The following is a 15,796-nucleotide window of genomic DNA, read 5'->3' as shown; positions in this document are numbered from 1 at the left end:
GCTTATATATAAAAAGAAATCTTTGTAGCATGAAGTTACTCATGATTACTTATCATTAAATTCACTCTAATTTTTAACGCTTTTTGTTTGTTATATAAAGTGTAATTATATTGTTAGACAATTTTTGTATAACTTTTGCATAAACTTTTAAATTTAAAAATGAATAATTAATTCGAAAATAGGGGATAAATAAAAAGTATTTAAAGTAATACGGGTTTTTACTATCGTTTTGATATATTTATATATCTTATTACAATATTACTTAATAGTAATAGATGATAATATTAAGATAACACAAATTTACAAAACAATATTTATTTTATATTATTTTAACTTTTTAAAAGAAAAATGATTAATATAACCTTACACTTGATGAGATAACATCATAAATTCATTTATTAAAATTAGTAAAAGATCATTTATACTTACTTAAAAGTATAAATAAATTGACGCACTAAGATAGACTGATTACCCTGTTTTTTAGCTATTAAATATTTTTACACTCTTTTATATTATATTTCTCCATTTTTATCAAAATAAATGAATATGAAACTGGAAAAAGCTAAATTAAACAGAAAATTTATAACAATAATTTTAAATATTAATAACTAACTATTATTACAAATTGTATGGTTTTACAAAGATATTTATATATTATATGTATTTAAATAGGTATACATTATAGATATAAAAAGAGTATTTAAATATATAATTAGTAAAAAAAAATCTCAATATAAATCCTTTTTCTATAAATAATTTTACATATATTCTACTAAAATATTTTTACAAAAACATTCAAATTAACATCACTTGTATTATTATTCATTGTTCTTATCAAAGAATATAAATTAAAAATAATGAACAAATTTTTGATGTCCACTTTTATTTAATAACCATAATTAAATTTTAACCAGAAAATAGTAGTTTAAAAATTTATTATTAAAATGATTCATCATAAATTAATAATCCATGTAAACAACCTGTTCCAATTTTAACATTAAAATATTTATTATAAATTTAAAAAAAAAGGTTAAGTTTTTTTTTGTGATGCAATTTTTATTATCCAATCACTTTTTTTTTTTAAAAATTTTGTCAAAAAAAAATGTGATTAATAAAATTAATGTAAACATTAATCTTTTTTTAGAACAAAAATATAAAAAAAAAGTTACATTGAATAAATGTTGCTTCAAGAATTAAAAGCAATGAATATATATAACAGTAAAAAGAATAATATTAAATCAGTAATAACAATGTCTCTTAAAAACAATACTTTTTTTTTGTAATCTAAAATATATATACATATAAATTATTATATTAAGCAATAATTTTTTTAACTTTTTTGATTAAATAAAAATATAAACATTACTTTCATTAATCTATTTATAAAAATAGGTAAAAATATAAAAATAAAAGTTAAAAGATTATTTTAAGATATATTTTTAAACAATTGTTCAGACAATAGACATTTTATTCATGAATAGACAATTTTTTTATATATCCATATTTCTAAGCATTATATTTGTATAATCTATAATATTGACTAAATTTTGTAGTATATTTTTTCTCTTAATTTATATTTTTACATCTACTTTTCGGAATGTCAATATTTATTATTAACGCACCTTTTTATAACCTCTGAATTGGGATCATTTATTGTATATAATGTTTTTAAGGTAACATAAAATCACATTGTTTATTTATTTTATATTTGTAAATGATTTTTTACTTATTTAAGTAGACATTATGTAAATAACAAGTAAAGTGTCATATACAAAGTATTATTTAGTTTTTATTATATAAAAAAAAAATATTAAAAATGAGACAAAATAAATGAAAAGTTTTTATTTATATTTATAAATTAACAACATCAAATAATTAACATGTTTTTGTAATAATATTAATAAAAAAAAATTATTTCATTATTAAATATTAATAGTAAAAAATTTATCAATTATATTTAAGTAGAAAAAAAAAATTTATATTACATATACAAAGTTTGATTATTATCTAAAATTATAAAAATTGAGACAATTTAACCGTATCTTTTTTGAATGAGTCAATCAGTTGTATACATATATTATTGTACAATAAAATAATAATAATAAAAAATTAAAAGATCATAGATGAAAAATATTTAAAAATGAATATTTTTAATTTCATTTTCCTAACTTCTATAAATTCCATATGGTTTTATTGTTGAGGGATTATTAAATATTTCGGCTGGAACTCCATAAGGATTACTATAAAATTAATACTATTTAAAAAAAAAAAAAAGTTAATTAACATACACATCTTTATTTCTTATTTCAAAAGCATCTGTTGCAAAGGTATTACCAATTGGACTTTGATATGCAGGTGAAAAAAGTCTATTATTTTTTCTCCAATTATTATATGATAAAGTATTTTTGTATTCTTTAATAACATAGTTACCAATAATTATCATTGGTATTGATAAAAATATATATAACATCATTGCAGCCCAGATACCATTTAATGGATCAACTATTTGATTACATACTGAAGCAAATATTCCTCTTGTTATATCTGCAATTGGTTTACATGTCGTTACATCTTCATTCATCTTTTTTTTAATATAACTTAAATATTCTTCAACATCATTTTTCCATTTATTTATAATATCTTTTGTTGATGATGATATCTCTGAACGAAGTCCTTTAACAATTGTTGATTGTGCCATTATTAAACGATCACGTAAATCTTGAAAATTTATATTTAATTGTGATAAATCTAATGAAAATTTTTCCATATTTTTTATAATATTACTAATATCATTTCTTAAAGGTGAAGCATTTTCTTTTTCTAATAATTCAAGATTTCCCATTAAACTTTTAATTGCATCAATATTTGGTGATGGTATAGGATTATTACTTAAAAATAAATTTAAATCTTTTATATATGTTGTTAAATCCATTCTTTCTAATGTTTCTTTTAATGATTCAGTATTAAGTGAATCTTGCCATTTATTAATATCATTTAAATTTGGTATCATACTAAGTGCTGTTTTAAATTGATCATCTAAATATTCTTTAAAATCATACTGTCCAGTCATTTTATGAATATATTGTTCTAATTCTTTTTCAACATTAACAAATTCTTGACGATATGAAGAAAGATCAAGAAAATGGTAAGTATTATCAAGACCAAACATTTTATAAAATGTTTCATTACGACCACAGGCACGTATTATATCAGAAGGCATACGACCTTCACGTAATATGGCAAATTCACCATTTGTAATTCCAGTATGATTTGTTCTTTGTATTATACGCTCTAACATCTATAAAATAATTATTATTATAAGTAAGAAAATAAAAAAAAAAAATTAAATGTTTATTTTATTATATAAACGTACAGATAAAATATCATTCCTTTGAAATGGGTTTTTGTATGGTAAACAAACTAAATTACTTGTATTTGTTGTAGTAATCATTAATAAAACAGTAATAATTGAAAGTATTGTCATTGTAATAATAGATGTCCATATTCCACTATAAAAAAGATAAATATTTTAACATTAATTTTACTACTTACCAATTCATATATTTTCCACCTGTACTTTTACTACAACAATCAGTTTCATAAAAATCAGTCTTTTTACCAAATATACCATATAAAATAGCTAACATATAACATAAAGAATTAATAGCATAAATAAATCCTATAATTAATCCACCAATCCATATCCATTTTAAAATTATTGGATAATAACTATCTGGTCCAAAATGATGAATAATTTGAGTAGAATATTTATTAAAATCAAGTAATCTTAATTGTGCTGTAATTCTTTCTGATAATGTAAATAAATAATCACCAGCAATTTTTAATTTATTAAATACAATATGTTTATGTGTATTTAAAATTAATTGAACCTTATCTTCTAATTCATTAAATGGTGCTTCAATTCTATTTAAATGTTCAATAAGATTAACTTTTTCATAATCTTTTAATAAATTTATTAAATCTTTTAACATAACATTTTTTGGTATTTCTTCAATTGGATTAGGTAATGTTTCTAAATGATCTTTAAACATCCTACAAACTCCACTTTCTGGCATTTGATTTTTATCTATACATTCTATTAATTCTTTTCTCGATAAATTTTTAAATTTTTCCCATTCATTTTTTAACCTCTTCACACCTTTCGCAGCCTCCTCTGTTGAATTATAAAGGTTTTCAAAATCTTTAACAAGCCTCTTAACAATTTCTGTTTTATTTCTAATAGTATCTAAAATATTATTACCAGTGTTCTTTTTGACATTTTCTATAATATCATTACCACCTCTTGATATTGAACTAACCATTGAAGCATTAAGTTCTTTAAAATTTTCTATCAATAAATTTCTAAAAGCAGCATCAGTATTCCTTTTATATAAACTAAGATCATTGAAGCATGTTCCTATACGATCTGGTAATTTATCACCACCATACTCAGCATATATTAAACTCATAAATATTGAACCACATATAATTCTATAATAATAAAATATATATTAAAATTATATTTTTGTTACTAAAAACATACAATTTAATAACAACAATAATTATTAGAATAAAATTAAGAAAATATTTACGAAAACAAGAATAATCTAATGACTCTTGTGATTCATTTTTTGTCATTGAACAATATGAACAAATACGATAAATAATCCATAATATTGGAAAACTAAATGTTATAAAAAGAAATATAAATGCTATTATTAACCATCCCTGAATATATTGAAACCATTTTGTTGATTTATATTGAATTGAATGAACAACTCCATTTCCCATATTATCTAGTTCATCATTATTTAATAAATCTTAAAAAAAAAACATAATTTATTATTTTGTATTAATAATATATAAACATACCTTGATGTGGAAATGGTTTTGATACTTGAAGTATAATATCATTCAATATATTATAAAATGATCTTAATGCTTTATCTTCAAATGTATTATCAATAAAACTAGAACATGAATATTTTTCTTGATCAATTGTTGTGGTAAATTCAATACAATATGATAAATCGAAAAGAAAAATATATAAAAGAAAAATAGGTAAAATAAAGTGAGATCTTTTTTCAAGAAGACTCATTGCCTAAAATGATAAAAAAAAAATTAAAATAATAATATATATATAAAAAAAAAATATTAATAATTTTAATATAAAATATTTATAAGTATAGTTTAATATATATTATTATTATTAAAAAGATTAAAAAAAGATATAAAATTTAGTATATGTGTTAAAGTAAGTAAGAAAAAAAAAATACAAAATAATTTTGATTAAAACTTCACATCCTACTATAATAGATAAGAAGTTAAGCTTTCAACAAAACATATAATCACGATTATCGCATCATTAAACTTTTTATTTTAAAGAAATCTTTAACAAAATATTAAATGTAAGGTAAAAAAAAAAGAAGATATAATTTTTTAATAAAAATATAATTTGGTAAAAATAATACTAAGTTATTTTTAATTAAAAGTGTTAATAAAAAGTTAATGTTTGAATAAATATAATATATTTAAATACAAACATACATTGATATATCATTGTATCGGTCAGTGATTTTCTTTACCTTGATTATAAACAGAGGTATCCTAAATAAAATACAGATTATTCATTAAACATTCATATTTACTATCTTGTATTGCTAGGTTGGTAAAATAATAATAAATTGAAGAACCTATGATGTGAAGTTTTGTAGTTGTAAAATGTTAGCTAGTTAAGAAAATAAAATAGTTACTGACCTTTTTCTCTACATTTCAACTTAATCACCGTAAAAGAATCTTTATTTTTATATTATAAGTAACGATTTAGAATAATTAAATGTATAAAAGATAATTGAATATGTTAATCTGTATCTTTTTACTAATTAAAGTAAAGTATAACAAATGTAATAAAATAATGACAACATAATATAATTTATATCATAATTACTTTATATTAACTTTCACTTTTTTTTATATATAAATAAATATATATATGATGTTATCAAATAATTATAAATAACTATAAAATCTTTTTTGATAAAATTAACTTTTATAAACTTTCTTTTTTTTATTTAAATTAGACAATAGTTTTAAAAGACATTAATAAAATGTCTAGAGTATGATATAATAGTAATAACAAAATAGTATAAAAATGTTTTGTCTCAAAAAATAAAGTTTTATATAAAATATTGAAAATTATATTTTATTTAGAATAGAAAAGAATTATTCAAGTAAAATTTCTTTTAAATATTAAACATTACACTTTTAAAAATAATAATATAATGGAATGATAAAATTTTTCTAAACATTACAGTTAAACATAAATAAATCTTAAAAATATTTTTAAAAATTACATTTCATTTTATTTTATTATTTTTCTTCATATCAACTTTCAAGTTCTAGTTTAAAAAAAAAGAGGATAAGGTAAATGCTAAGAAAGGATAATTATGAATGTATTTATAGAAAAAAAATAATTTTTTTTAAAGCTTTTTTCAAGGGCAGTGGTGATTTGTATTGGGATAATAATAAAAGATGATCTAATAGGATAATCTTAAGTATCAAATAAGATAATTTTAAATAACAAAATAAGATCAAAATTATATAACAATAATCTTTGATATATATTTATATATAATGCTAAAATATTAAAATTTATCATTATTAGAGATTCTTACATATATCATCATTAAAAAAGTAATATTTTTAATTTCTATCACATTTATTAAAAAAAAAATCTAATGTGATGAGATAGAAAAAGATAGTAGGAAATAATTATACAACTCATTTGTAATGAAAATTAAATTTTTTTTTATTAATTAATATTTAGTAAAAGTATAAAAATAAAAACTTATATTTTAAACAATTTTTTATAAAACAGGATTTAATTTTGTTAAGGATAAAAATTTTATATCAAATATAACTGGATTACGAAAAGATTTTTTGTCATTTCTACATAAAATAGTTCAAAAGAACGAGTATTTTGATAAAGAAATTTTTAAATATTTAATTTTATTAAAAACAATAGACTTTATATAAAAATAATTTTAAAATAAATATAATAAATTTTAGTCTAAGTAGTTATATTTTGTAGCAGAAAAAATAATAATTAAATACTAAGAAAAGTTTTTAAATATAAAATAATTATTAATAATGAATTATATTATATTATATGTTGTTTAAAAATTCTAATGTACTTGTAGTTAAATAAAAATAAATTTTAAAAACATATATATTTTATATATAAAAATTGACTTACACATAATTTAGTTGTATAAATCATAGATTAAACTAAATACAAAGAATAGAGATTGTTAATTAAAAAAAAAAAATTTTTTTTTATCATAGAAATTCTATAATTTTTTATCCATTTATTTAAAGTAAAAATTTTTGCGTCTCTATAAAAATTTTATATAATAATTATAATATAATTTCATTATTAATAAAAATATATTATGAGAGTTAAAATTTTATACTCTATATAATAACTTTTATTACTTCTTTTTTTTTGTAAAAGTATGAAGTATTTAGTAATTTAAAATACTAATTAAAAGAAAAACCAATCAATTTCACTAAAATTACTCAAGGAAAATATAAAAGTTATAATATATATTTTTTAATTTTATTATTGAAATATATTAAAAGAAGAGAATTGGAAAATAAAAAGTCCAATTATTAATATAAAAAGAAGGTGTTTCATAATAAATATATAAATAGAAATGATTTTAAGTGTAGGATAACAGTTTCAAGATGTAAACAATAAAAAGAACAATATAGTTTTGACAAGATATAATGAGATTAATATTACTTGTTATCACAATTATTTATGACGTTTATTCATATATATATATATATATATATATATATATATATTTATAGATATATATATTAAATGCAACAATAGAATTTGACTCTTTTATATAATAATTATTATTATTTATTTGTTAATATTTTACCTATTCTTTACATTTATATACCTAGTTTTATTAATTTTTAGATAAAATATTAAAATTTAAAAAGATTTTATACCTATAAATATTATTTATTACATCTTTTTTTTCACGATAATATATAAATATACAAAGATTATATTAAAAACAATAAAAATATTTTAAATAAAAAATTTTGAATAGAAGATATAATTTAAAAGTTAAAAATTTATTAAATAAACTTTATTATATAAATTTATAAAATATAATAACATTTATAAAAGATTTTTGGAAAATATAAAAAAAAAACATGAGAAGACGTATATATGTAAATATATTTATGTATATATATAAATAGTATTTCTTTTAAAAAAAAAAACTATATAAAGAGAATTATATTAAAATATAATGTTAAAAACTTTAAATTATGCTGATAAAAGGATAAAAAAAAATAGATGAAAGTGTAAATTTAATTAAAACATTGAATAATATATATTGTTAGAAAAGTGTATAGAAAAAAAAAAACTTTTTTTTTATAAATATATTTAAATATTTCATTTTATTATGTATACTTTATTGGTAAATGCAAAATCTGGTAAAAAAAATAATTATATTGAATTTATAAATATTTAAATATCTTTTATTATATTATAAAGTTATGAAAAGTAGAAAATATTTTAGCATTTATTTATAAAAGATGTAGATGATGATCATTATTAAAAGAAGAGTAAGGAGGACTTTTAATTAAACTAACCTGTCTTTACATGAATATATATTTTTATATGTATATAATTAGTATTAATACTTCTGTTGACAGACAGAAGCACTTAATAATATTGTAATGCCAATTGTACACTCCAAATTGAGATAACTTTAACTTCAAATTGTAATTTTATAAGATAGTTAAACAATATTATTATAAGACTAATTATAATTAACTAAATATACTCTTTTTAATCTTCTTTTCATTCTAGACAATATTACGATTTATTTCTTATAATGATTTCACATTAGAAATATTATTAGGTTAATGTAAGCTGATTTCCGTGATATCTTTTTTAACTATATTCTTAAAAAAGGTGATTTACTATCAATATACAAAGTTAATTACATTCTTATCATTTCTAGTAAAAGATTAACTAAACTAATCTAAAAAGCGTGAAAACAAATTTATCAGTAATATAAAAAAAAAAATTTATATACTATTTAAACTAAATTAAAAGAATGTAAATTAATAATTAACATTTAAATAATTTCTCATGACAATTTAATAATTAATAGAAATATCTTTAAATGTATTTGAAAGGTGGTATTGTAAAAAAAAAAAAGAATTTTCTTTCATAAAAAAAAAGAAAAAGTTATGATAATTTTTGTTTTCTATTTCTATAAAAATGAGATAAAAGAATATATAATGGAAAAAAATGATGTATACAAATTTAAAAAAAAAAAATATTTTTCAAATAAAAGTCTTTTTTTTATATTTATAAATATATTAATGCACATTATTTGTATGAATCAATGTAACAAAAAAAAAAAATAAATTAGACGTATAATATTTAATGATTTTAAAAGTTAAAATAAATAAAGTGTCAGAGTTTTTTTTTCTTTGATGACACATCTAAATATCACCATGATACTGTCATTTTAATTACTTTGACATTTCTATAAACTTTTTTTTTAAACATTTGGTAAAATAATTACTAATTTCACAAAGATATCTTTTATTCTTTTTATTATTATTATTATTATTATTATATTTATTTAGAAGATTATTAATTTTAGCACTTTACTTATACATAAAAAAATTGATTGTTTTATAAAATATATTAAATAAATATTTTGTAAATATAAATTTTATTAAAAAAATTGTGGTCAAATGTATAAGCAAAATATTTTTAACACATTAGTTTAAGATAAAGATATTATGATATATAATGATTAATAAAATATTTAAATGATGTTATAATACCTTTTTATTATTATTTATATGATTAACTATATTATAATGAGGTATATTTTTTTAATTAAACTTTATTATCTTTCTTTTAGTAATTTTTTACAATTGTAATATTAATATTTTATAATAAAATGATTACATCATTTTTTATTTACTAAATAACTTTAAAATAATTCTTAATTAATAGTATTATTTTTTTTTATAATGTTTAAAATCTCATATCGATTACACAAATTATATAACTATATATTCTTTTTGTCCACATATAAAACTTTTGTACAATATTAAATGTGTCTCTCAACATGATTTTTATTCTTAAAATTTATTTAACTTGCCACATTTTATTTAATATATTTATATAATATATACACTTTTCTACAATTAAGTAACTAGCGTTTGTAAATTGATCTTTAAATATACTATTTAATAATAATATTAATAAAATATAGTAAAGAATTTTTTATTACACTTTTTAATATCTTTAGATAAATCTTATTTTATCAAAATAATAAATCTTTTTTTTTTATTGTTATAATTAAAAATATTTATAGTATGAAGATATTTTTGTTAATCTACATAAATATTTTATGCATGTAATAATTTTTTTTTACATTTTAATGTAATTTATTATATTATATTTAATCATTAACATGAAAAAAAAATAGTGATATACACATTTTTTTATAATTGGAAGATAACATTTGTTTTTAAATATTTTATTTTATGATCTACTATTAAACTTATCAGGATAAGCGTTATTTAAGATAATACAACTATATTATCATAATAAATTATATCTTATTTTATATGATAAGGACATACTTGCTTCATCGTTTGCTTTTTTCTAGCATCTAAACAAGTTTAATAGTCATAAAAAGATTGTTGTTTTAAAAACACGTCTTATTCTTTACTATATATATAAATATTAAATATTTGTACTATTTTGTTTTTTTGTAAAAGATAACTTATAAATTTAATTTTTGATGAATTTATAAAATCGTATATATAATATATTAAGTTAAAAATATTTCTGTTAAAATATTCCAAGTAGTGATAAAATATATATTGTAATTTGAAACACATAATTCTTTCTTTTTTTTTATTTAAAAAATAATTTTAAATATTTTTTTAAGAAAAAAAAATTTTTATGAAAAAATTAAAAGTATTTACTTTGATATTATGAGAAAATTATGTTATCCTTTTTTTAAGTTATCATTAAGCATATCTAATATTATATGTGTTTTATAATAATTTACAAGAATTTAAAAATTGTTCACATTAAACATATTTTTTTTTATATTAAAAAGTAAATATATAACAGCAACTTCAAACAATATATTCATTTCAAAAGTGATGTATTATTTAAAGAACATAAATTATGAATGATTCAATTTTTTAAATAAAGTTTATCGTTTATATTCTCAAAATAGTCATTTATTACTAATATTATAGTTTAAAAAATTTTAAAATTTACTTTGTTCTTTAAAAGAACATTTTTCAATAATTTCAAAATTGAAAAACTAATTAAATATGTTGATTATTTTTAAAAGTTACTTTACTTAACATATTACTTAAGAAATATTATAATTTTTCTTATCTTTTTGCATATTTGTTTAATTTTGAAACTTTTAAGAAAAAAATTTATCACTTTAGTTGTTACTTTAAAATGACTTACAATTTTTTGTCCATTACATTTTGTATACTTAGAATTTTTCTTTTAACACATGATTAAGTATTTAATGACTAAATATAAAAATATTTAAACTTTAAAATTATTTTATAATAATGTACATTTTGTTGCTTTTTTATTACTAAATTGTTTATTTTTTTTTCTTGACGTAAAAGTAAATTTTATTATACATTTTTAATATAAAATAGTTTGATTAAAATTAAGGTATAAAATTAATGACGATAAAATATTAAGAATGTATGAAATTATTATACAATTGATATTAGCAATAACTAAACGTAATAAAAAATATATTATCAGCTTAAGTATAAATGTATAAGATTACATTTTCTTATTAATTTATAAAAAATATTATATAATTCCTTTTTTAAATGATCATTTTCTTAAATTATAAATATAATCTTTATATACTATTTTTTATTTTATTATAATTTTATTTTATTAATAATAAATGTTAAACCACATTATTTATCATAAATGAATAACTATATTTTAAATAAATAATTTTTTTTTAAACAAAAGTTTTAATGTTTCTTATGCTAAATTAATTTTATTTGTGAATGTAATTCACCATTACATATTTATTTTATTAACAATATTTTTATTTTATCGATATAATATATTTACCTTAATAATATTTAATATCTTTATTATTAATTAAAATTTTAGAACTATAAAATTATTTGTTTATATATCAATTTTAGGATAAGCAAAATATATCACACATTTATTACTACAAATTAACATTTAAAAATGGAAACTGTATTTTACAAAAGAGAGCCTGCTAAAAGGTAAGGATATATTTTATTTATATAACATTATAAAAAAAAAAAAAAAAACTATTCTTTCTCTTTACTTTTTATTTAATATATACAATTTTATTTAAAATTTGTCTACACAACAATGCAATTGCCAAAAAATATATAACTAAAAAGAAAAAATAAATTATAGAAGCTATGAGATACTTCCTAAGATTACTTTGTTCACATAAATAATACTATTTTTTGGTTATAGTATTTTATTTTTAACTGTTTTTATTTTCCCTTGTTTTTTTTTATAAGAATATATATACATTCATCATTTAAATTTGTTGTTAGTTTACTTTTTATAAAAAAATTTTAACAATAACTGCAATTTAAATAAAATTTAATTTTTTTAAAGTACAAAATAATATAAATAATTCTATATATCTTTTTTTATAACTAATTTATTTATAGAAAAAATACTATCATTTAAAAAAATACCATTTAAAATAATTGAAAATTTTTTATATAAATTAAAATTAAATGTTATGTTATATTATTTGATTTTATTAATTCTAAGGTAATTTAGAAATTTTGTTAAAAATATTTTTAGTATTTGTAGTCTTTTTTTTTATATCTAATCAAATGTATGTATGTAGTATATATGCACACATATTTTTAACTAAAAACATTAGAATGAAACGTTTTATAGTGTATGAATAGAAGAAAAATCATTGATGTGAAATAGTGTGTTGGAAGTTAGCATGAATTTTTGAAAGTATTTATTTCATATTAGTTATATTAATATTTTTAAATTTATTCATGTCAATAAAATTTTTAAATATTATAATGTAAATGAAAAAAAAAATAATTTTTTTTTAATTATATTATATCATATTTATTAAAATCTCCTTATTGTATTCATTTTTTTCTAGTCAGCTGATGTTTTTTTTTTAAATACAATGATAATATCTTTCAAAGCTTATACTTTTATTTAAATATTCATCGTTTTTTGATATTAAAATATATCTACTATTAAGATGATTATTTTAAATATTACATAACGTTTTTTAATTGTTTAAAAAATTTCATAGATTTTAAAATATTAAAAATATTTTTTTTTAACTAAAGTTTACTTTAGTTTCTAAATATAAATATTATTCTATACAATAATAAAATGTCTTTTGTAATGTTTAATTCTTTAGACATAAAACGTATAAATTTATTAAAAAAAAGTTTGAAAGTCGTAAAAATGGCATTTGAAAAAAACAATAACACTTTTTGTTTTTCTGGTTTATCAAAAAGGGATCCTGATATGAGGTATTAATTTTATCAAATAAATAAATTAAAAAAAAAAACCTTATATTTAATAATTAATAAATATTTTAATTATTTATTTATTTCTAGAGTTTTTGCCAATCGTAATCTTCGTTTAGAAAAAATAAATTGGTTTGGTTTTGATATGGATTATACTTTAGCAATGTATAAATCACCAGCATTTGAAAATCTTCAATTTGAATTAACTGTTAAACGTCTAGTTGAAATAGGTTACCCTAGTGAATTTTTAAATTTTCAATATGATCCTATCTTTCCAACTAGAGGTTTATGGTTTGATTTTACTTATGGTAATTTATTAAAAGTTGATGAATTTGGTCATATTCTTCGTGGTATGCATGGCCTTTGTTGGTTATCAGCAAATGAAATTGAAGAATTATATCCTAATAAATTTTTAACTTTAAATGAACAAAGAGTTTATGTTTTAAATACATTATTTAATTTATCTGAAACTCATCTTGTGGCACAAATAATTGATTTTTTTGATAATAAAAGTGAATATCAACAGTAAGTATAAAAAAAAATTTTACTAAATATATAAATATATATTTTTTTTCTTTTTTAAAATAGAAATCCTGAAAAGACTGGTGTTCGTAATGGTGATCTTAATATGTCATATAAATCAATTTTTCAAGATATACGTAAGGCAGTAGATTATGTTCATTTACATGTAAGTAAAATACTAAATATATAATAATATTTTTAAAACAATATGATTATAAAAATATTTTAAGGGATCATTAAAAGAAATTGTTGTAAATAATTTCGATGAGTATGTTGAAAGGGATGAACGTGTAAGAAAAATGTTAAGTGCGTTGAAAGAGAATGGAAAGAAAACATTTCTTTTAACTAATTCAGAATATGGTTATACTAATGGATTAATGTCTCAATTATTAGGTGAAAATTGGACATCCTATTTTGATATAACAGTTGTTGATGCTAGAAAACCATATTGGTTTGCTGAAGGTTCTGTTTTTAGAGAAGTTAATACAAAAACAGGATCATTAAAAATTGGTGTTAGAAATGGTCCATTAAGTTCTGAACATGTTTATTCTGGTGGTAATTGTGAAGCATTTAGAAAATTAGTTAAATGTCGTGGTAGAGATGTTTTATATGTTGGTGATCACATTTTTGGAGATGTTTTAAAATCAAAAAAAAGTCGTGGATGGCGTACATTTTTAGTTGTACCAGAACTTGTAAATGAATTAAATGTATGGACAAAAGGAAGACAACTTTTTGAAAAAATGGATAAAATTGAATGTTCATTAGCTGAAGCATATATGACACTTGATGGAACAACAAAAAGAAAACCTGAAACGGCATATCTTTTACAAAAATTAAAAGAAACAACTAAAGATATGGATGCTGAATACGGTGTATTTGGATCATTGTTCCGGTTAGGAACTTGTCAAACATTTTTTGCATCACAAGTAGAACGTTTTGCAGACATTTATGCATCTAGTTGTGTTAACTTGTTGTACTATCCAACATTTTACTTTTTCCGGTCTCCAATGACATTAATGTCACATGAATTAACTGTTGATCATAGCTCAATACTTCATCATTCTGGTGCTAAAGGATTTTATCATCAAGATACATTAGGTGAAAAAGTACGAGGTTGGAATCGTGGAAAATCTCTTACAAAATCTACTACTTTTTGTCATGAAGATGATGATGAAGAATTTTTGTCCTCACCATCTTCAACAGATCGTGAACATTGTGATGATGAGAAATCAGACAATTCAATAAATGAAAAAGTAGACGGAACTGATAAAAATTTAACTGAAAATGACTTGACAAATAAAGACATTGTCTCTAAACCGGGCATACAAATTGACAATTTATAAAGAACACTTAATTTTATTTAAAATATCTTAATGTAATAAAACTTTATTATATTGTAGATATTTTAATATGATAAAATATTAAAATTTTGTTTTAGATACAAAAAATAAAAAAAAAAAGTTTAACCACATTTCTTTTATAACTCAATAAAATTTTTTTATCATAAATAAAATTTGAATTATATTTTTTTTAAATATATATGTCATAATTTTCAATTATTTTATAAGAGAGTTGAATATTATATATAATTTTTGATTGATTACTCTAATTTTTAAAATATCATATTTTTTTTCATATTTAA

General features: G+C 17.9%; 2 protein-coding genes across 2 annotated transcripts; one reads left to right on the top strand and one right to left on the bottom strand.

The window, feature by feature from the left end:
• Positions 1–2,164: 2,164 nt before the first annotated feature.
• SRAE_X000196600 (Prominin family-containing protein) lies at positions 2,165–5,098 on the bottom strand (the record flags this gene model as incomplete). The annotated part of the gene is made up of 6 exons (XM_024654895.1): positions 2,165–2,240; positions 2,289–3,298; positions 3,374–3,509; positions 3,553–4,491; positions 4,544–4,820; positions 4,873–5,098. The coding sequence occupies 6 exons, from the start codon at positions 5,096–5,098 to the stop codon at positions 2,165–2,167; spliced, it is 2,664 nt and encodes an 887-aa protein (XP_024499435.1).
• Positions 5,099–12,325: 7,227 nt separating this feature from the next.
• Positions 12,326–15,497, top strand: SRAE_X000196500 (HAD-superfamily hydrolase, subfamily IG,5'-nucleotidase and Purine 5'-nucleotidase family and HAD-like domain-containing protein; the record flags this gene model as incomplete). Its single annotated transcript, XM_024654884.1, has 4 exons — positions 12,326–12,363; positions 13,723–14,157; positions 14,221–14,320; positions 14,385–15,497. 4 exons carry the CDS (start codon positions 12,326–12,328, stop codon positions 15,495–15,497), a joined length of 1,686 nt encoding a protein of 561 aa, XP_024499434.1.
• Between the last annotated feature and the right edge of the window lie 299 nt (positions 15,498–15,796).

The sequence above is a fragment of the Strongyloides ratti genome, scaffold srae_chrx_scaffold0000003, assembly GCF_001040885.1.
Source record: "Strongyloides ratti genome assembly S_ratti_ED321, scaffold srae_chrx_scaffold0000003".
Taxonomy (NCBI): domain Eukaryota; kingdom Metazoa; phylum Nematoda; class Chromadorea; order Rhabditida; family Strongyloididae; genus Strongyloides; species Strongyloides ratti.
This window is presented reverse-complemented; position numbering and strand designations above follow the sequence as displayed.